Source organism: Pteropus alecto, unplaced genomic scaffold (assembly GCF_000325575.1).
Source record: "Pteropus alecto unplaced genomic scaffold, ASM32557v1 scaffold311, whole genome shotgun sequence".
Taxonomy (NCBI): Eukaryota; Metazoa; Chordata; class Mammalia; order Chiroptera; family Pteropodidae; genus Pteropus; species Pteropus alecto.
In genome coordinates, this window is record NW_006431916.1 from 3,446,356 (window position 1) to 3,470,117 (window position 23,762).

Sequence of the window (23,762 nt, forward strand, 5' to 3'; positions counted from 1 at the left end):
CTTTGAACTGATGACTTAATTATCTCTATGATGAATAGGCCAAATGTCAGTATACACACTTCTGGCGCCCGGAAGCTCATTATCTCGATGGCATTTGTGAACAGTTGCGATTATTAGAAGATTTTATGTTGAACTGAAGGAATGTTTATTAGTAGGAAGAAGCTGAGGTCTCAGATCTTGGCTAGTAGAGAGTCCTTTTGCCACATACAAAGAGAATATACATATCAGCCAAAGAATGGATCAACCAGTTTGACTTGGTTTACAAGCTCGTTATGGCTGGGCACATCTCAGTTTATATTCCAACTCATGGCTCAACATTCCTCCTCCTTCTTCTATCCTCTTCTTTTTAATTTCTCTTGAAACCCCCAATACTCCTAAATTTCTCACCCTTCTTGAGCCTTTTCATATATTCCATTCTCTTCTCTGGCCTAGAGTGTGCTCACCATTCCTTCCACCTGGTTAACTTCTCATCTTTGGGATGTCAGCATAAATGTCACTTCTTTTAGAAAGCTCTTCTTATCTCATTAAGTCTGAGTTCGATGTCCTTCTATTTAAGAAGCTGTTTACTTGTCTGTCTCTCCCAGATAACTGTAAACTCCCCCGGGTAGTGACTCTCCTTTGCCCTACTAAATCCAAGGGGCCTAGCATAGTATCTGGAACATCTGCTGTTCGAGATATGATTGCTGAATAAAAAGTTAATCAAAGTTGCTGTGAATGTTATATTTTGTATCTTTGGGCTATAAGTAATAGAAACTGCAAATGACAGTGGCTTTATTAAGAACAATTATTATATACTTAATAAAATGTGTAGAGCTAGATAGTCCCAGGCTTAGGTCCATGGCTCAGTGGTGTTAGAATCTAAGCTCTTTTATCTTTTTCTCTATTAACATGGTGATTTTAATCCCCCTCAAGATCTAAAGATGACTGTCTTGCTCCAAGCATTTCATCACCACACATCACTCTTGAAGAAAGGAACAAAAGATAGAATAGGAAAAAAGTTCTCTCTTTCATCAACAGGATAATCTTTCTCAGAAGACCCCTACCCCAGCTATCTTTCCTTTGTATTTTATTGTTGAGAACTGAATAACATGCCCACTCTTAGTCAAATCATGACTCGTCCTTGGTGCTTTTATCTTAAGTCATTCTGCCTAGACAAAATAAGTATTCTTTTAGCAAAAATATTAGCGAGTAGTTGATTGTTAAGAAGTGAATGATGACAGCCTCTCAAGTCTTTAATTAGACTTTGCTAAAATCCAAGACTCTTATCTCCAAATCTGAGCTCTGCTTTAGATTGGTGCTACTTAAAATGAACATTTGTGATGGCATATATTTCTTTAGTTACGGGCACCTCAGTAGCCTCTCTGGCATGAAAAGCTATTATTGTTTGTTTTTTTCTCATCAAATACTTCCTTCTGGGCCGGAGAGCAAGTTGACCTGTCCTGAACTTTAAGGTGGGCACGGGCTCACCTTCAAGGCAAACAATGACTGTGTCAGGCAGTTGAAAAAGACAGGTATTATCCTCTAGTAATCTCAATTCCTAGTAAATTTTCCTCCATGGTCAAAGTGGCAAGATTTTTTTTTCAATTTTATTTTATTTGTTTCAAGTATACAGTACATTGGTTTCAAAGTAGCAAGAATTTTGTTCAGTGAACTGGATGCAATAACATTGAACAAATTAACCAGCTCTTGAATGGACCACAGTATACCCATTTTTTGATAAAAATATCAAATTAAATATCCAGTATAATGGTGATTATACAATTGTGGAAATTTAGATGACATCTTCAATCTTTAGCCTTCTTAGCTGTACCTCCCTCCACATACTTTACTTGTCTGAAAACTTTTTGTAAATTAAAAAAGAAAAGTGAAAGGAATCAAATTATTATTATTATAGTTTACTATTTAAAACTTGTCTCTTCTTGATTAGTGTTATGATTATGATGATAATGATTATCCATCTCTTATCGAGTGTGAAGGGAGCTGTAGTTGATCTTTTACAAATATCATCTTAGATCCTCATGTCAACTCTATAATTATTATTGACATAAAAAAACCTAAAATTCAGATTTTAAGTTTTTTGTCCAAGGTCATCAGTAGAGCAGGGATTAGAATTTAGATTTTTCTCATTCCAAAATGATTCCTATATTCTCAGTCATGATACAACCTTTCTTCTTTCAATTCTCATTGTCACCCCCACTACGCCCATTACTTTTTCAAAGTCTACGGTGTTTTCATTAATTTCTCACTAGTTAATCCTATTGTCACAGGGTTTTAGCAAACTAGTCATTACCATTTATTGGCTGAGATATTTACAGACGGCAAAGAAATGATCTGTCTTTCTAGTTCAAAAACTTAAGTCTAGAGGTACTCACATCTAGCTCAGCAAATAAATAGTAAAAAAAAAAAACAATAAGCAGATAGATTAACAGACCAATCCGGTGGCTGGGGAGAGTATTTCCTCTCTTTTCTTTGTTAGCCTAATAGGCGAGGGAGGTGCTGAGAGAGTTTAAACACCTAAGAACTGCAATGACAAGCAGTGACTATTCCGAGTGTACATAAGCCTCAGTGGTTTTGACATTTTCCCCAAGGAAATAGGCAGGAGGTCCAGTTTAGATGGAGGAGAAAAGTAAAAAGGACCATCAGGCTTTGCTCAACCAAGGAGAGGAGAATGAACTGGTGAGTCTTCCCTTGTTTTTATTAATTCTCAAAATTAACAGAAGCTGTGGGCAGGGACTACTGAGGTGTTGCTGGCTTTAGGACCTGGAGAAGTTTAGTCTGATAAGGCTCCTTGAGATCCCGGGGCACAGTTTTATAGTGGGGGAACTGTAGGGGCTAAGGAAGTGTGTCTTCTAGGCAATGGAGTTTTTGCCATCCTCACATGCACTGGACTGCTTGAAGCTTCCTCCTCAGATATTTTTCAGAGTAATCAGGTACATTCCCACCTGGTGCTCGTTGAGGTGGTCTCCTTATCATCTGGGTCTCCATGTAATTGGACAAACTCAGGTGAAAACTGAAACTTTTTTTTTCCTAATGTCTTTGGTGTGTCTGTATGACTTAGACTCAGTGTACTTTGGGCTGAAGTCATGCTAGGAGTATAGAGAGGTTTTGAGCACCAAGTACTGAAGAAGGAATAGAATGTGGCCTGAGATTGAGCACATTTTTTTTTTTAAGTTCTTATTTCTCCAATTGTTTCCCTGCTGCCTCTTCCACTAAACACATATAAATCTTGAAAAATAATCATTGAGATCTCGAAAACTTCTACAGTGTCTATTTGGTGTTGACGAGTTTACCTTTATGATTTTATTTGATCCTCAGAGAACTCAGTGAAGAAATTAATCCTATTTCATAGAAAAGAAATCTGAAACCAGAGAGGTTAAGTAACAGACTGGGAATCCAACTCATTCCTTCAGCCTTCACACCTCAAGCTGTTTACACTGTAATAGTGCCTGTAGTTAAGCAATGAGAAAGTGAGACGGAGAGAGGGGGGGAAGGGACAGAGAAGGTGTCCTGGAGGGCAGAAAGGAATTCAGAGGATAAGGTTCATATATCAGAAGGGTGTCAGTTTCCTGCCTGGCCTCCCCAGTTCCTTATGAATTCTGTGGGAAATCCATACCTGTCCTCTCTCCACCTACCTTTGTTTGTTAAACTAAGGAAAATAATTGATTTCATCTACAGCTACATTGTCCAATGTGGCAGCCCAGGCCACATGTGGGTTTTGAGCACTAGGAAACTAGCTAGCTCGAAATAAAATGCATTGTAGGGTAAAATACACACAGGATTTTGAAGATTTAGTAAAAAGAAGGGTAAACTATTTCAATAATTTTTATATTGGTTACATTTCAAAACATTGAAATGGCAATGTTTTGGATTTGTTGGGTTAAATAAAATATATTATGAAAATTAATTTCACTTGCATTACTTCCTTAATGTGGCTGCTGGGAAATTTAAATTACAAATGTGGCTTACAGCAGTGGCTTGCATTATTGTATCACACTGATCTTGACAATGGTGAGGTGCTTTAAAATCTTCAGACTGAAGGGATTCAAAGAATGAAAATCTACTCACTTGTGTTCACTGCCAAACGACATTGTGCCAGTTCTGATGTTTTTTTCAATATGTAGATGGGTGTTCATAAAAATCTTTGGTTACTCTTTGTTTTTCTCTGATTAAGTGCTGGATTTATAAAGTTTATAGCCTAATATTTTAATTCTTTTAATCACAGAGGGGGCTTGGATATCAAAGCATTAAATAATAGGCCAGGCATCCTAGTTTTCTTTTTTTGTTGGTAATCAAACACTTCTAGACACATCCACCAAAAGAACTCTATTAGGATTCCACTTTGCTTCTATCATGTTGTCACTGTTGTCAGGGCATGCTGGGGAAGGGGAGACGGCTGTAGATTTCTCCTTCATAAATCTCATTCAGGAGCTCTCGGGCAGAGCACAGATACAGATACTATTCAGATGGATTTGAATATTCAGGGAGTTAGGCAGGCCTGGAGGGAACAGGGGTCACCTATATGCACAAACTAAGAGGAAGCTCCAGGCAACTGCTGTCTTGCAAGTCAACAGGCCCAGTTGCTCTCAGGTCTTTAGAGTTTGAAAAGGAAGTGAAGCCAGATATCTATTGCCTATGTAAAATATCCTTATTATGCATTTTGGAAACAATTTTTTTTTTTTTTTTTTAATAATCAGTAGGCCAAACTAAACCTGGGCATGGTCTTTTGGGGGCTGTCAGTCTGTGACTTTTACAACCCTTTTCTACTTGTTTTTACTTTCCCAAAGGTTCTCCATGGCCCAATCTGATTTCTACCAGCATTCATCATTTCAAGTGAACAATCATTTGTGATTACGCGAGATAGTTTGAAGTGAAAGCTATGCAGTATTTGAGTAAATAATAAATTCGTTCCATCAAATACCCACAAAGAACCTAAGCAGATGGAGTGGGCCTGTGAGATTATTTAAGTGTAGCTCGGGTCATTTTGCTGAGCTCAACATGGATATAAGGCATTGAACTAGCCTCCAGAGTTGAAGCTAGTTGTTATTCTTGTCTCTTGGGCTCTGGATCTAACTCCTCTAGGAGGGGTAACAGCTAATACTATGCCAGGCATGGTACTAGGCACTTGACAAACAGTATTTCATGTCACTCTCACAGCCTGTGTGATATATACTTTCACTGTTCCAGTCTTTATTGTTTTTCCTCACTCACACCCCCAAAAAACGTGTCTTTTCCCTAAAAATTTGCCCTGCCTACACATTTCATCATCTTGTCCAATCACAGTCAGCTTTTCTTATCTTTTCCTGAGGTCTTCTCAAGACTCACAGCTTCACTAATATCAAAAGATTCTTTACATCACCAGACCTTAAATGAGCATGGAGCCTTCGGGCTGTGTAGCTCAGTGCCTAAGGGAACATGATTTGGCTTAGGTGGACTTGAGTTTGAATTGTGGTTTTCTTAGGCATGTTATTTAACCTCTCAGAGTCACTTGTGAAATGTGAATAATAATACCTACAATTAAGAATTGTGGTGAGAATTAAATGAGATAATACAAACTTTCCAAAAAATATCTTCCATAAGATAATATTAATAAGTATTGTATAAAAACATCTCCTTTTATTCCTAACAACTAGATTTGAGAAACACTAGGTGATAATAGCAGGGCCTCTTAGAATCTTTAATATAGTATTATAGTTCTTTCTTAATCTCTAAAAGGAGCAAGATAGTGTGCTCCACTTATGTATGCATGAAATCTTTCACGTTTGTGTGTGTGAAGATTTTTTCATGGCTACTATTCTAGGGAAACACCATAAGAAAGCATGCGAAGTTCCCAATGTTTTCAATGAATGAAAGTTATTGTTATCATTATTACCCTTCTGAAAAAGAAAAAGAAGTCATATCTCTCAGCACATCTGAAGGCACACTGTGCTCATATCAGCCCCTGTTTCGAGGTCATATCTGGCCACACTTGCTGTATTTATTTTCCAGAGATGTTCTCGATTCTGCCTCTGAGATAGAAGTGCTGCTTTATTCATATCAGTTGCAAAGCCCAAGCATTCCTTTCTTTGATTAAACTTGGATAATAATAATTGTTTGAAGTTTACCATTATAAAAACAAATAATATGTGAAGAGTTGGTAAGAAAAGTCAGGAACTTTGAATATCTGAATTATTTTAAACAATTTATATACTCCTCATCTTCCATTAAAGGACAAATAAAAAAAAAACACTCAAAAGATTAAAATCAAAAATGAAAAAGTAAATCCTTGGCTTTCTCCTGTCTTCAGTCAAATTTATATTAATAGCTTAGATGGAAGCAAAATAGCTAATCTTCAAATGACACCTCATTATGAAGGAGGGATAACAATACAGGTGACAGAATCAAGATTCAAAATGTTCTCTAGGCGGAACTGTAAAAGAGAAATTGGCAAAATGCAATGCATTGGGCCTCGGTACATTAGTACTCCTAATCTGTGTATTAGGCCTCGAGTTTTTAAGTTTTTATCAAAATACAAGGTAAGGGTATCAATGACTTGGGCTTAGTAGATATTCATGAAAAAGCAATTGAAGTGTTTTATTTAGTTATGACTGCATTTTAGTTGTCAATATGATATCACTGTAAAAAATTAGTCCTTGGATGTCTTAATAGAAGTCTGTTTTGCAAAACAAAAGAAATAATAGTTCTGCTATAATCTGTATTATTTAGAAAATCTCTTGGAAGTTTTATTTAATCACAGGATTCATACAAGAAGTGTAGTGTTTTTGAAAGGATATCTAGATATCACAAACGAGAGCTTGTTTAAAAGATGCTGGGAACAGTTTCCCAAAGAACAATCATGACGGTTGTCTTCCAATAGTTGAGTGGCTGATATGAAGAACAGAGTAGAATTTGGAAGATTCCAGCCTAATTTATTTTCTTTATGGAAGAACTTTCTAACCATCTGTGGTGGCAGAATCTTAACATGACACTTTGTCCTTGTATGATTCCCACCAGTTGAGGGGAGGGGGGGACTATATGAGCTATAAGTCCTGTGATTATATTCTGTTATATGACAAGAAGGGTTTTTACAAATATAATCAATGGATTCAGATGAGTTCAACAAAAAGATGACTATCTGGGTGAGCCTGACCTAATCAGGTGATCCTAGAAAAGAGACTGGGCCCTTCCTGAAGTCAGAGAGGTTTAAATAATGAGAGGGATTTGGTGCAAGGGAGATTGTCCATTACATCTTTGGAGATGGAAGGTTCAATGTGCAAGGAACTCTGAGCAGTCTCTGAGCACTGAGAACTGAGAGCAGCTTCTGGCTGACAACCAGCAAGAGAATGGGGGCCTATGTCCTAAAGCTACGAGCAATGGAATCCTACCCAAAACCATGAGACCTTGAAAGAGGTCCTTGATCTCCAGAAGGACCATAGCCAAGGTGACACTCTGATTTCAGTCTTGTGAGACGTTGAGTAGAGAACCCAGCTAATGAGACTTCTAACCCACAGATACTGTGAGATAATTAATTTGTGTTATTTTAAGCCTCTAAATTTATTATGAAATAATAGCAAACTAATACACTATCATCACAGCTGTCCAACAAGGGAAGGCACAGCCCTGTAAGTAATGAGCAGCCTGTCTTAATCATACAAGAAATGCTCATCTGTGAAATATGGCATACAGATATTTTTTCGGAGAAGGTTTCGAACAAAACAATCTCTGAGACATCACTCTTGTGTAATTATGCTTTTATTTCATGAATAAACTTCAGCAGAATATACATGTGTTCCCATGTCTTTGGTCTAGGGCAAATTCTAGTACCAGAAATTGTCTTTGCTAATCAAACCATGCATCTCATTGTTTTGAGATGCATGCATCATCCATATTTACTGCTCTCCCTCCATTAGCCTCATCAAACAAGCATCCTTAGTTTCACTTTTACTTCTAGAAAGATCACATTTTAATACTCTTGTTATAGTCCATTTGACTTTATGGGAATGCCTATAGCCGAGAGTGATAATATGTTTATCTTATTGGTATTAGGTTTAGATTCACATTGCTAAAGAATGAAAGGCTTTTCTTACTACAGAAAGAAGCACAAGGGGAAAATTTAATAGGTTGGATTATTTCAATAATTATTTTGAATATGTCCAAGACTCAATTTTTTGACCTACAAATAGTAATTTATAAATATAATTAATAATACCTATTTTAATAAATAATAATGTTTATTTTATACGGTTGTTGTGAAAACTAAATGGCACCTAAATAAGCACTCAAGAAAGATTAGGGGTTTTTTTTATTGAGATATAACTACATATAACTTTATACTGGTTTCAAGTGTACAATATAATGATTCAACATTTGTATATTTTGTAAAATGATCACCAGAATAAGTCTAGTTATCATCCATAACCACACATAGTTACTATATTCTTTTGCTTTGTGATGAAAAATTTTAAGATCTATTCTCTTAGCAATTTTCAATGATAAAACACAGTGTTATTAACTATAGTCACTGTGATATTATGATTCATAAAAAGAAATATATATTTGATCTTCATCTCCATTTCTGGCATAGAGCTCCTAAAATCCTTCAAATTTCTTAAGTGATGAGAACAACAAAGGTGTCTTTTGTTATGTTCATAAGGTGACTTTTGGGCTGCACCTAAAAATGGAGACTGGTTTCCAGGAGAGCGAATCACATGATTGGAGGGTCGGAATTTTCAGTCCCATTGCTCTGAACTCCAGGGAGGAGAGAAAGGCTGGAAGTTGAATCAGTAGCCATAGGTTAATGATTGATCAATCATGCCTATGTACTGAAGCCTCCATAAAAACTCAAAAGGATGAGGTTCGAAGAGCTTTCTGGTTGGTGAACGTGTGGAGGTGCTGAAAGCATAGTGCTCCCGGAGAGGGCACAGAAGCTCCATGCTTTTTACCATACTTTGCCCTATGCATCTCTTCCATCTGGCTTTTGCTGAGTTATATTCTTTTATAATAAACCAGTAATCTAGTAAATGAAATGGTTCTCTGAGTTCTGTGAGCTGTTCTAGCAAATTAATCAAACCGAAGGAGGGGGTCGTGGGAAACTCCAATGTATAGCCACATGGTCAGAAGTATAGATGACAACCTGGACTTGTGTCTGGTGTCTGGAGTTGGGAAGAAGGTAGTCTTATAGGACTGAGCCTTCAACCTGTGGAATCTGATGCTATCTTCAATAAGACAGTGTCAGAATTGAGTTGAATTATAGAACATCCAGGTGGTATCCAAGAATTATATGGTGTTGTGTGGGAAGCACCCTCCCTCCCCAACACACACATATGTAGTTGGAATTAGGTCTAGGAACCCACAAGAATCACCATGCTAGAAAAGCTACCTCTTATTGTCAAATGTAGACAAAAATAGAAGTGACTTAAAACATTTTATTCAATTCAAAGGGCACTCCATGGTATGAATGCAGGGCAAAATATAGAAAACTAATTAACAGTGCTTGGTTGTTAGTGATAACTAGCATAAATTACCACATGTGGCCAAATCAAACCAGTGATAGAGGGTGAAGAACAGTGACCACTACATTAACACAATCTATCAATAGACACAATATTATTTTCACATTAAAGAACAGAACCTTGAAACACAGCAGAGTTAGAGATAAGAGATCAGAGTTTTTAAGAATGCCCTCCTATCTCACACATAAAAGAACACAATTTGGCATGTCCAGATAAAGACAACAAGGAGTAGATTGTGAATAATGAATAGAAACTTGGAGCTGTGATTGTTGTTTGAAAAAAAGGAAGATAAAACATGATGAATTCTAGTCTCATGAATGGATACAGAGAGAGCTCCTTGGCCATGATTCAAGGAACTGAAATTTGTTGCTTACATAGAAAAAGCTAACTTTCTAAGGTTATTGGAACTTCTCACCCATGGAAAAGACTAACGTGTCATAGCAAAAAACTGGCATTGCCATTCACAGAAGGTAATTGTAATTCTGAAAGTTATTTATGTTACGTCTTGGTTGAGTAAATAAATGTATAACTTTGTACTGTGAGAATCTTCGTTTGAGTAAATAAAAGTGTTATGAACTATAACCCAGTATACTCATTCCAAGGATTTGACACATACACAGTACTGTGTCTGTGCATGGTGGGTACACAACAAATATTTCCAATGGATAAAAACATGAACGATGAACATAAGAATAAAAGGATTTACAAAAACTAAAAAGGACCTTTTCACAAGACCAGTTGTGCATAAGCACTAGTCCTCCAGATGCGATGAAAATTCAGGAACTGGGACAGGTGGAGACCTCAGGGATGGTTCCATATGACTAAGAGGATCCCCAAAAGAGAATTTGGGGAAGAAACCATGTTTAGATGAAGATGTATCCTATAATTCTTTTTTCCTGAGGAATTTAGCCTATTGGTGCTATTTTTAATGACAACTGTGGGAGCTACTTAAAAAGAAAAGAAAGAAAGGAAAATAACTTAAAAGGTGCCATTTACGTGCTAAAACTTCATATATGTTCTCACTTAATCTCTATGAGCTAGTCACTCAGATACTCACTTAGCTGAGGAAATTGCGACTTAGTTAAGTAACATATACAAGGTTACATTACGTAACATCAGAGGGAGGATGTTTTCTTACACTGTTTTCCTCTTGTACAAGTGAAGAATGACTGTGCCGGGTTGTGTGTGTGCGTGCATGTGTGTGTGTGCGTGTGTGCATGCACTCATATACATATATACATAATATATATGTTATATATATATAATATATATATATAGTTACTACATCTAGTTAATCTTTGAATCAATTTCATGTTTATCTTAAAGTCTCTCAGTTTCACAAAAGTGAGCAGCTTTCTTTTGGCCTGTTTGACTTCAATTTTGAAAATCTGTGCACTTTGGAAAAATCAAAAATTCCATTTAACCCATTGGATCAATCACTTTTAAATATAGAATTTATGGTTTTAATAAATAACATTTGGTTCTAAATATTGCCAGTTGTCAAATCATTTCATAATGATTCCAATTGGACTAGCCTCTTATAAGTTACTGAAATTTTGCTGAACTATATATTACTCAAGCTAATATTAACTGTTAGTACATATTGGGTGCTCAAAATGTTTCAGGAACTGAGTTAAATGCTTTGCATGTATTATCTCATTAATTTCTCATGTAACCCTAGAAGATCGCTATTGTTATTCTTATTTATAGAGGAGGAAATTGAGTCATCAGAAGTAAAGTGGATTGCCCAAGGTAATTTTTGTGTTTAAGTGGTTGAGGATTTAAACTTGGTTTTCTCATGCCACATTCCCGGCTTTTAATTGCTACGCCAGACTATTTCAGTTTTAAAACCAACCACGGTTTTCTCAGGAGGAATCTAAAGTTCAGTGAATTTAAATCATTTACTGTGATCACGTTAACTAGTAAGTGATGGGATAAGAAACAGAAATGAGAGCTTCCAGAAGGCAATGGGATGGGGTATAAAAAACAGAGGCTCTGTTGATAGACATGCATAGGGCTCTAAGTTGTGACCTTAAGCAACAACCCCTGCCATAAGGCCTATGCATATTTCATTGTTACTCCTAATGTAAGCTCTGTGGTCTGAGGCTAGAAAAAGACCATTAGGGCTGTGGTACCTCTCTTGGTATCTAGAACATAGAATTCTGTAGGAAACAAAAAAATGAGAGAACATCACTGCTTAGAGAGAATACAATTCAAGTTTCAGTGAAGTTGGGCACATCCTTTGTGCTATTCAACTCAACTCTCCGATGGTGGCAGATCTGGGTTCTTCACCTGTTTCCATTATCGACCTTGACTCAGTATATTGCAATTCAAAACTAGAACAGTTACCTCTCTCCTCCTTTGACTGACCTATTATCAAACCACCTGCTGACATTGACTGAGAGCTCCCTTTGTACTTAACACCTTACACTTCTCATTTAATCTTTACAACTATTCTTCCAGGTGTGTGTTATTAATATCTCTTAAGTACGGAGATAGAAACTGAGAGAAGTTCAATCCTGAGGTCACATAGATAATAGGTGACAAAACTCACTTCATTACAAGAAACATGTATGATGGATTTGAGATTCTGATCCTCTCACTTCTGTTCCCAGTATCTTTACATTTATAGGACCTCTCGATTCTACTTACCTTCCTCTTATGATAAAAATATTGTTCCTGGCTTCCTCCTCTACTCTGCATTTCTTAGTGGATTTCACCAGCCATATGTAAATAGGAGAAATCTCTGTGACTCTTACTGCATAAGAAGACCAATCACTTAGAACAATCAAATACTTGAGATTAACTGGTCAAAATGGAAACACACACTGTGATAAACTTCAATCACACAAACTTTGGAAAGTCGGTTGAAAGTAGTGATTCTTTTAGCCAAAACCTCAAGTCCCATACCTGGCAACAATAACCTCTGGGAACACTGAGAAATGATCTAGAAAGGAATTTTGCCAAGGTTAATGAGGCCGGTTTACCAAGGAAGGAAAAACAGTGCTTCTATTCATCTTTGCTCAAAGAGCTACACATTTCTGAAAGTTATGCTGACATTTACAAGTTCTTATTTATTTATTTATTTATTTATTTATTTATTTATTTTTTACTTACTTAATTTTTTAACAGGCAGGAAAAAAAAAATCTCACATTTTGATTGAGGTGCACTCAGCCATAAGCAAAGTCGTTCTCAGAAAACTCTTCCCCTATCTCGGTTCTTAGGGTTGCGATTTTACCTCTAATCTAATAGAAGTCAGTTCTTCTTTATATCCTGGCCAGGAAGCAGCTACAGTCTTCTTGGGTAACCAAACCTCCATTTTCCCATAGAAATCCCTTCTCTTGCTTTAAAAAAAATTCATTTCTAATATCATACTGCCATTTATTCTTTCTCAATCTAATCTTGCTAAAGTAATTAAAATCCATTCTACCTGCTTAGAGCAAAGTGTTTAATAAACAAATTGACTCTACTTGTTAAAACTTTTTATTGACATACATAAATATAGTGGGTGTATTTATAAAAGTTTATATAAATAAAGGGCACTGATCTTAGCTGTGCAATTTAATGACTTCTATCATTAATTAGTTTTGCTCACTTTTGGACTTCATGTAAGTAGAATTGTGCATTGCTTTATGGTACTTCATTTCCTCAGTATAAAGTCTGTGAAATTCATCTACGTTGAGTGCATCATTCTTTTTCATTGTTTTGTGGTATTCTATTGTATGAAAACATGAAATTTATCTCTTTCCTGTCGGTGTACATTTGATTGTCTCCAGTTTGGGGCTCTTACTGTAATTAGGGCAACTTAGTTAATGGGCTGGTTCAAACTTTCTGAATTTTTACTGATTTTTTTTTGGCGGGGCGGAGTCTGCTTGTCTTATCGGTTAGTGAGAAGGGTATGTTAAAATCTCCAAAGAAGAGAATGCACCTAAGTTCTATCAATTTTGCTTTACAAATTTTGAAACTATGTTTATAAGTTTAGAACAATTTAGGATTGTTACGTCTCCTGTTGATCTTTTAGTTTATAAAACGTCTTTTTTCTCGTAATATTTCTTAAAGTCTATTTTGTCTGATAGTAATATAGCCATGCTGATTTTCTTTTATTGGTCTTTGTGTGGTATATTTTCCCCTTCTTTCTCCTTTTAATATAGTTACTTCTTTTAATTAATCAATTAATTAATTAATTAATTTCTGCTTCTTAAATATGTAAAATGTGTCTCTCATAAACATGTAGTGAGTCTTTTATTACCTAGTTTGAAAATCTTTGTTTTGAATCATAGTATTAAGGTCAATTACATTTAATGTAATTATTGATATAGTTGGGTTAAAGTTCATAATGTTTTCCATCTATTCTATATGTTCTTTGTTCTTTATTTAACATTATATCACACAATGTCCCATGTGTCTACATTGATTTCATACATTTTGTTTTTAATGGATTCTCAGTAGCCCATTGTTTTGATGTTTCACATCTTATGGAACCATTAGCTATCATTTTGTTCATTCAATAACGTTGTTATTATAGATTATGCTTTCTACTTTATGTCTTATTTCCTTAGAGTATACTTCCAAGTGTGGAATTAATGATTCAAGAGATAGAAACATCTTTATAATTCTTGATACAGTTTGTCCCTTTGCTTTCCCTAAAGAATTATTTCAATTTATAAGGTTATTTGTAGTATATGGCTGTAGTTATTTCATTGCAGCCTTGCCAGCATTGTGAGTTCTTTTTTTAATTAAAAAAAAATTGTATAGAAAAGAACTGAAGGGAATCAGAATTATAATTACCAATATTATTGTTGTGTGTAAGTAAACAGAAAAAGGGAAAATTGTTTACAAATGTCATTTTAGCTATAAATTGGATTGAAATTCCTAACTGTTCTGCTTCTATTTTGCACACACTTGGGCTTTGTCAATAAGCCCCCATAAATAACTTAGTTAAAGAATAAATATTTATGACATAATATGTGAACTAGCATATCCTTTGTTTGAGTCTAATAAAACTATAAATAAGTGAATTTACAAATAAATAAACAAATAAAAGCAAAACAGGTTTATAGAATCAGAGTAAATAGAAAGGAGACCCAACTGAAAATATGCTTGAAAGAAGAATAAACATGTTTCTAAGTTACATTTAAACTTCAGCATTAATAACTTCAAAATACAGTGGCTGCATTACTAAACTTAACGACCATTCCCCCTCAGGTGGGTGATATTTTGGGGAGCTTTGGAAAGGAACTCTTACAACTGTAATTACTTTGCAGAGCACTTAAAGAGACATTGTCACATTTGAGCATAACTACCCTGTAATTTCTTTGTAGAAGAGTGAATTGGGATTCCCTAGAGGTGAAATGACTTACCTAAGGTCACAAAGCTGATAACTAGCAGAGCGGTGACTCAAATTTACATGTTTTCTTCTTAAGACTGTGACCTTTCTACAATGTTTAAGGATTACTTTCAACAACTGTTATTAAAATCTTGATCTACCACAGAGTTCTTTATTAGAAAAACATAATGAAAATAACCATATTGAAGGTGAAAACTTTTCCAGAAAATTAAGCCAAGAGATTTCTTATAATATAATCTAAACTGGCATAAAATTTAGAAGATTCTATCATTTGAAAGTGCCATAGAAACTCAATAAAAGCCTATTTTCTTACAGAGTATATAGCTCTGTGATCTGGACACAGGAGTTTAGAATCATAGAAAAAAAAAACTAAAACAATAACAGAAAAACATAAAAAATATAGTATGGTAATGATGTCATAATCAGCATCCCTCTGGGTCTTCCAAATACACAAAAAATCTAGTTTTTTCTTTTTTAATTGGAAAATCTGACATGTAACATTCTGTGAATTTAAGGTATGTTACTTTGAAATATTTATATATTGTAATACAGTTACTGATGAAGAGATTTATCACATTACTTATAATACATGTTATTATCTAGGTTCAATATACTGTATATTAAGTCTCTAAGGCTATTTTAGTATTTGTTACAAGTTTGTACCCTTAGATATCGTCAATCTTATTCCCTACCTCCCATCCCCTGGTTACTACCATTTTATTTTCTAAAAGAATCTAGTGTTTGAAATTTAAAAAACAGTATTGTGAAACTTCATTGTAGAAGATGGGAACTAGAAATTGGCTTTAAATAAACAAATATATTTTTTTGGCTATTTGTTTTCCCCTAAAACCACATCTCAAGTTTGTATTTAATTTATGACAAATATTAACTAACCCATATTAAAAGTAGAACTATTTCAGCATGTTACTCTCTGGGTAAATACCTTTAAGCTGTCTTTGAAAGTTTTCATGTCCACAGATAATCTCTTAATTTATATCATCCTACTTGTTTAGAAAGCAGTACACTTATTTATACTTTCAATCCTTCTCAATCATGTTATTATAAAACAAAGCTGAATGTGAATAAAGCCAGATATATGTGTGAATCATAACTATCATGATTTTATCATCTTCCTCCAATAAATTCATATTAACAACTTTTAAAAAACCTTATACCTACAGAAAGTAAATCTGGTAGAAAATTTGAAGCATTTTATAAAATTCTGAGATGACTCTTAAGACTATTTAGAATCAAATAAGTCTGCTCATTCCTTGCTCCTCCTGTCTAATGTTTTATTTCCATATGCCAGAGTAGTAAAATGAGTCCTTTTTTTATTCCGTCAGCTGACAGCTGTAAGCAATTAATCTGATTCAACCAGCCAAAACCAGATTTCTCTCCCAAAACCCCTGCATCTAAAGACTGTGTTTTTTGGAGCAAAATGATATATTTATGAGAAAAAAAAAAAGAGCGATATTTTATTTTCTTTCCAGGAGGTGTTTGGTTACCGGACTCAGAATCTACGCAGAGCCTTGTGCCTTACAGCATCTGTGCTGACCTGTGGAGTCCTTCTGCTGGTGTTCTACTGGAGGCCCCAGTGGAGGGTGTGGGCCAACTGTACTCCATGCCCCTTGCAAGAAGCAGATACTGTTTTGCTAAGGACAACGGTGCGTGCCCTTTTGTGTTGCATTCGTGACACAACCAACAACTGGCCAGTATTTCAGAGGGGAGACTTTCCTTTATTTAAAGAGTTCTCTTGTCTTCAAATAGGAGATAGCAAAAACTATCCCTGCGATCTATTTGTTATCTTTTATTTTGACCTAGAGATAAAGGACATTTCCTCTATATCAGCCTGGGGAAATTTGTACTATGTCAAATTAATTGGCTTTGCCCTTGACCGTTACACGAACAGTGGTTGTCGGTGTTATAACCCTTAGAGATGTAACATGGAAATGACTGTTCAATTTTTAAGGAATATGTATTTTAAGGGGAATTGGACATTTCAAACATCTAGATATCATTTTTAAAATAAACAAAAATGATTTTCTGAAAATAAAGTTTTCCTGCAAAGCCTATCTTTCTCTTTATTCCCTAGCACAGTGGTTCTCAAATTTCAGTGCAAATCAGAATCACTTGGAGAGCTTTTCAAGAAACAGACTGCTGGCCCTACTTCCAGAATTTCTGATTCAGTAGGTTTGGACTGGGGCTGAGAATTTGAATTTTTAGCAAGTTCTACTATAACGCTGATATTCTTGTCTGCCGCCCAAACTTTGAGAACCACTAGTTAAGACCTTGGCACGTATTTGGTTGATAGAGTGGCTTATTAAATTAAATTTCAGAATTTCAGGAGTTGGATTGTCTTTTCTAGGATGAGTTTCAAAGATACATGAGGAAGAAAGTGATCTGCCTCTACTTATCGACACTAAAGTGTCTCGTAAACAAGAACTTGGAAGAATCCCTTGTAGCTGACCACCACTCTGTCATAAACCACGCCGTATTGAAACCAGAATTAAAAGTAAGTGATTTTAAGGGTACATTGTTATGGTATGTTTTTGCTAAAAAAGAGTAATGTGTTTATTTGACGGCAGTTTGAATATCACACTGCTGGGCTGGGAATTACAGCTATGAATTACAGAAAGTGAAGGCTGCAAGGGGACCTGCATTAAACAACCTTCACCTCCCCTGATAGGCTTTATTACATGAATGACATATGTCCTATTATTTCCATCATTGCAGGTACGATATATCCAAGTGCAGAAAATAAGGTATGTTTGGGACAACTTGGAGAAGAGATTTCAGAAAGTTGGGTAAGTCCAACTTTTTCTCAACACTACATCAGGCTATAAGAGAAGAACACTGATTTGTTGAGTGCCATGAACTGAAGTGTGTTTCTTGTCCTGACCACATCCTAGGTTGCTGGAAGACAGCCACTCCTGCTATGACATCCATCATACATTTGGACTGGGTCTGACCGGTGAAGAGCAGGAGGTCAGGTAGGGTTCACAGTATCCCTGAGTGAATTCTGCTAGTAGAAATTGAAATATCAAATGGCTTATGATCAGTGAATGTTGGCATAATGCTTCATCAACTTCATATAATCCCAGTTCATTTACTGGCATCAAAGAGATATTATGAATTATTCACATTACAGGCAAACTTATTAAAAAGACTAAAAGAACAATGCAATCAAATAACATTTGATCTTTTCTTTTAGGATTGTAGAACAGTCTTCTCTGTGTTGTCTTTTTTATTTTTTCCTAAAAAAAAAATTTGAGTCATTTCATGAACGTCAACTTCTTAATCCTCCAAATCCTCAGAGACAAAGACAATATTATGATTGCATTTTACTTTACAGAATAGCCCTGGATATGAGCAGTTTTTTAAATTAAATTTATTGAGTTGACATTGGTTAATAAAATTATATTGGTTTCAAGTGTACAATTCAATAATATACCATTTGTATATTGCATTGTGTGTTCACCACCCAATGTCAAATCTTCTGTCACCATGTATTTAACCCTCTTTACCCTTAACTACCTCCTCTTCTTCCCCCTTTTCCTCTGGTAACCACTAAGTTATGCCTATGTCTATGAATTTTTATTTGTTTGTCTTGTTCATTTGTTGCTTTCAGTTTTATATCCCACGTATGAGTGAAATCGTGGTTCTCAACCTTTTCTGACTTATTTCACTTAGCATGATTATCTCAAGATTCATCCATGTTGCCACAAATGGCAGTATTTCATCTTTTCTTATGACTGAGTAATATTCCATTGTATATATGTATCACATCTTCCTTATCCAATCATCTGTCGAAGGACACTTCGGTTGTTTTTATGTCTTGGCTACCATAAATAATGCTGCAATGAACATCGGGGTGCATATATCTTTATGGATAAATGTCTTTAAATCTTTTGGATAGATGCCCAGAAGAGTGATTGCTGGGTTACATGGTAATTCTATACTTAATTTTTTGAGGAAACTTTATCCTGTTTTCCATAGTGGCTGTACCAGTTTACAATCTCATCAGCAGTGTATGAGGGTTCCTTTTCCTCCACGACCTCTCCAACATTTGTTATTGTCTTTTTGATAATAGCCATTCTTATAGGTAATGTGGTATCTCATTGTGGTTTTGATTTGCATTTTCCTAATAACTAGTGAAATTGAGCATCTTGTCATATTTCTGTTGGCCATTTGCATGTCTTTTTGGGAGAATTTTCTGTTCGGGTCCTCTGCCATTTTTTATTTAGATTGTTTGATTTTTTGTTGTTGAGTTGTATGAGTTCTTTATATATTTTGGATATTAGCCTCTTATCGAAGGTATTGTTTGCAAATATCTTCTCCTATTCAGTTGTTTGCCTCTTTGTTTTGCTGATTTTTTTTTCCTGTACAGCTTTGTTTGATATAATCCTATTTTTTTCTGAAGCTTTTTAGTTTGATATAATCCTATTCATTTATTTTTGCTTTTACTTTCCTTGCTTTTGAGGTCAAATTCATAAAATTCTCTCTAAATCCAAGGTCCATGAGTTTAGTATCCATGTTTTCTTTGCAATTTATTGTTTCAGATCTTATGTTTAGGTCTTCGATCTATTTTGAACTAATTTTGATTTATGGTGACAGACAGCAGTCTAGTTTAATTCTTTTGCATGTGGCTTTCTAATTTCTCAGAGCCATTTATTGAAGAGGTTTTCTTTTTTTCTATTATATGTTTTTGGCTCCTTTGTTGAAAATTATCTGCCAATATATGTATGGATTTATTTCTGGACTCTTCATTCTGCTCTATGGATCTTTGTGTCTGTTTTACTTCCAATACCATGCTGTTTTGATTATTGTTGCCTTGTGGTATAAAGTCAGGCAGAGTGCTACCCCAGTCTTGTTCTTTTTTCTCAGGATCACTATGGCTATTTGAAGTCTTTTGTGATTCCATGCAAATCTGATGACTTTTTGTTCTTTAAAAAATACCATTGAGATTTTGATGGGGTTTGCATTAAATCTGTAGATTGCTTTGGGTAATATGGCTGTTTTAACTATGTTGATTCTTCCAATCAATGAACATGGAATATATTTCTGTTTCTTTGTGTCTTCTTCAATTTATTTTAAAAATATCTTGTAGTTTTCAGTTTATAGGTTCTTCACATGCTTCGTTAAATCTAGATATTTTATTCCTAGATATTTTATTATTTTTGTTGCAATTGCAGAAGAAATTGTTTTTTTTTTTATTATTTCTTTGTCTGAAATTTCATTTTTTGTATATAGGAATATAATGGACTTTTGTATGTTGATTTTTGTATCCTGCAACTTTACTGTATTTGTTATTGCTTCTAATAGCTTTTTGGTGGAGTTTATAGGGTTTTCTGTATAAAGAATCATGTCATCTGCAAAAAGTGACAATTTGTCTTCTTCATTCCCAATTTGGATGCCTTTTATTTCTTTCTCTTGCCTGATTGTGTTACCAGCACTTAAATATCTGTGTTATATGAGCCCAGGTTCTTAGATCCCCCATGAAAGATGTTCATAGAGGTCCGATGCTCAGAGAAGAAAGACAGCAGGTAGAGAGTAGCAGGCAGAAGCGATTTTATTAAGTAAAGCAAGCAAAGTAAAGTAAACTTGGGATGAGTCCAAGTGGGCAGCTCGATAGAGAATTGAATGCACTGAGAAGTTGAGGGTCAGGGGTTTATGTGGGCAATGGGGTTTCTTTGTTCTCCTTTGTCCCTCCAACCACAAATGACATGAATTCCTTGTGCCTCTCTCTTAACCTTCCAACTCCTGGCTTGGGAAAACAAGGGAGTCTCTTGAAGTCATCAGATCTCTTATTTTGTACATTTTATTGTCCTTCTCCCTCTGGCTCTTATCTACCTATCCTCCTACCCTGCCAATTGCTTTAGCTAGGACTTCCAGTACTATATTGAATACTAATAAAGAGAGCAGGCATCCTTCTCTTGTTCCTGATCCTAGAGAAAAAGCTTTCAGTGTTTCAAAATTAAGTATATTAGCTGAGAGCTTGTTGTATATGGCCTTTTTTATATTGAGGTATTTCCCTTCTACATCTATTTTATGAAGTGTTTTAATCACAAATGGATGCTGTATCTTGTCAAATGTTTTATCTGCATCTAATGATATGATTTTATGATTTTTATCCTTTGTTTTGTTTCTGTGGTATATCACATTGACCCATTTGTATATGTTGGACCATCCTTGTGCCTCTGAATGAACCTCACTTAATGATGATGCATGATCATTTTAATGTATTATTGTATTTGATTTGCTAGAATGTTGTTTAGGATTTTTGCATCTGCATTTATCGGATATATTGGTCTGTAGTTTTCTTTTTTGTGTGTTATTCTTACCAGGTATTGCTATCAGGATAATGTTGGCCTCATAAAATGTGTTAGAAAGTATTGCTTCTTCTTCAATTTTTTGGAAGAGTTTGAGAAGGAAGGTATTAAATCATCTTTGAATGTTTGGTAGAATTCACTACTAAAGCTATCTAGTCCTGGACTTCTACTTTTTGGGAGGTTTATGATAATTGTTTCAATTCCTTACTGTTGATCAGTCAATTTAGATTTTTCAGTTCTCCATGATTCAGTCTAGGAAAATTGTATATTTCTAAGAACTTGTCTATTTCTTCTAGGTTATCGAATTTGGTGGCATATAGTCTTTCATAGTATTCTTGCATGATACTTTGTATTTCTGTGGTATCCGTCTTAACTTCTCTTTCACTTCTGATTTTGTTTATTTGTCTTTTCTCTTCTTTCTTTTGTGATTCTAGCCAGGTGTTTATCAACTTTATTGATCCTCAAAGAACCAGCTCTTTGTCGCGTTAATTTTTTCTATTGTCTTTTTGTTCTCAATTTTATTTAATTCTGCTCTAATTTTTATCTCCTTCCTTTTGCTGACTTTGGGCTTCATTTGTTCTTCTCTTTTCAGTTCTTTAAGCTGAATATTAGGTTGTTTATTTGGGATTTTTCTTGTTTCTTGAGAGAGGCCTGTAATCATATAAACTTTCCTCTTATTACCACTTCACTGTATCCAAAAAGTTTTGTATTTTTATTCTCATTTGTTTCTATGTATTTTTTAATCTTCCCTTTTATTTCTCCTTTGACCCAGTCTTTCTTTAGTAGCATTTTGGTTAATCTCTACACATTTGTTTTTCTCACTTTCTTTTTGCAGTTAATTTCTAGTTTCAAAGCATTGTGGTCAGATAATATGCTTGGGATTATTTAAATCTTCTTAAATATGTCGAGGCTAGTTTTGTCTCCTAACATAACTATCCTTGAGAATGTTTTATGTGTACTAGAGAAAATTGTATAATCTGGTGTTAGGGGATGAAAGATCTGTAAGTGTTGCTTATTTCCAATTGATCTAATGCATCATTTAAGGCTGATATTTCCTATAGGTGTCAATGAAACGTTTAGGTCCCCTACTATAATTGTGTTTTTGTCAGTTTCTCCCTTTAGTTCTGTTAGTAGTTGCTTTACGTATTTTTGTGTTTCCTGATTGAGAGCATATATATTGATACGTGTTATGTCTTCTTGCTGTATTATCATCTTTATCATTATGAAATGTTTACCTTTGTCTCTTGGAACTCTTTTATGTTGAAGTCTATTTTATCAGATACAAGTATGGCTACACCTGTTTATCTCTGGATGCCATTTACTTGGAGTATCATTTTTCCACTCTTTCACTTTAAGTCTAAATTTGTCCTTGAAGCTGAGATGCCTCTTGAAGATAGCATAGGGTTGAATTTTGTTTTTTGATCCAATGTGCAATTCTGTGCCTTTTTATTGGTGAGTTTAGTTTATTTATATTTAAGGTGATTATTGATGAGATTTTCCTATAGCCATTTTATCTTTTGTTTTCTGGTAGCTCGGTATCTCCATTGTTTCTTTGCCCTTGTGTTTCCATCTGTTATTTCAGTTTGGTAGTATTTTATGATTTTTCCTTCTATTCCTTTTTGTTATATGTTTCAGCTCTGAACTTTTTTTTGTCTGGTTACCATTGAGTTTATATAAAAGAAAGTTTCTTATCTCCATTCCCCTTTGCAGATTCAGATCTTTTTCCTTCTCCTTTTCTGTTTTTGTTATATCAAATATTCCTTATTTATGCTGTGAGTTCATTTCTGAATTGCAGTAGCTATTTTTTTCTTCTCTTTTAAAAGTGTTTTTATTTTGACCTTTAAGCATTATGTAATATTTAAATTCATTATACCTTGTTTTTAATAAGGGTTGCAATTTCATGTTTCTGTCTGTACGGTAGTCAATTTACTCATAGTTTTGTGGTTTTTTTTTTTTTTCCTTTTTTATCAGATAGAATGGTCCCCTTCAATATTTCCTGTAATGCAAGCCTTGTGGTGGAAAATTCCCTTGGCTTCTGCATGTCTGAAATGATCTTTATGTCTAAAGGAGAACTTTGCTGGATATATTATTCTTGGCTGGTACTTTCCCTCTTTCAATAGTTCAAATATTTGATTTCCCTTCTTCCTAGCTTGTAAAGTTTCTGCTGAAAAGTCCAATGATAATCTGATGGGTTTTCCTTTACAGGCTACAGTCTTCTTTTCACTGGCTGCCTTGAAAATCCTTTCTTTGTCATTAATTTTTGACAGTTTTAATATAATGTATCTTGGAGAAAGCCTTTTTGGATTGAGATAATTAGATGTTCTGTTTGATTCTTGGATTCAAGGATCCAGTTCTTTCCATGGGCTTAGAAAATTCTCACTGACTATTTCAATAGCCTCTCTGTTCCCCTCCTTCTCTCTCTTCCCTGGTTATACTCATTCTTATATTGCTTTTTCTGATGGTGTCAGATAGTTCTTGTAAAGTTCTTCTTTTTCTTTTTTCACTCTCAAATCTCTCTCTTCTTTTGTTTGTGTTATTTCCAGGTTTCTGTCTTTGACATCACTAATTCTTTCCTCCATCTGATCAGCTCTGTTTCC

General features: G+C 34.9%; 1 protein-coding gene across 1 annotated transcript in view; it reads left to right on the plus strand.

The window, feature by feature from the left end:
• The first annotated feature begins 2,613 nt into the window (after positions 1-2,613).
• Positions 2,614-23,762, plus strand: part of ATP13A5 (ATPase 13A5) — a 96,985-nt gene continuing 75,836 nt past the window's right edge. The window contains exons 1-5 of the mRNA XM_006906196.1: positions 2,614-2,676; positions 16,327-16,500; positions 17,202-17,348; positions 17,570-17,640; positions 17,746-17,826. Coding sequence (XP_006906258.1) covers positions 2,614-2,676; positions 16,327-16,500; positions 17,202-17,348; positions 17,570-17,640; positions 17,746-17,826 — 536 coding nt within the window. The remainder of the gene's footprint in view (positions 2,677-16,326; positions 16,501-17,201; positions 17,349-17,569; positions 17,641-17,745; positions 17,827-23,762) is intronic.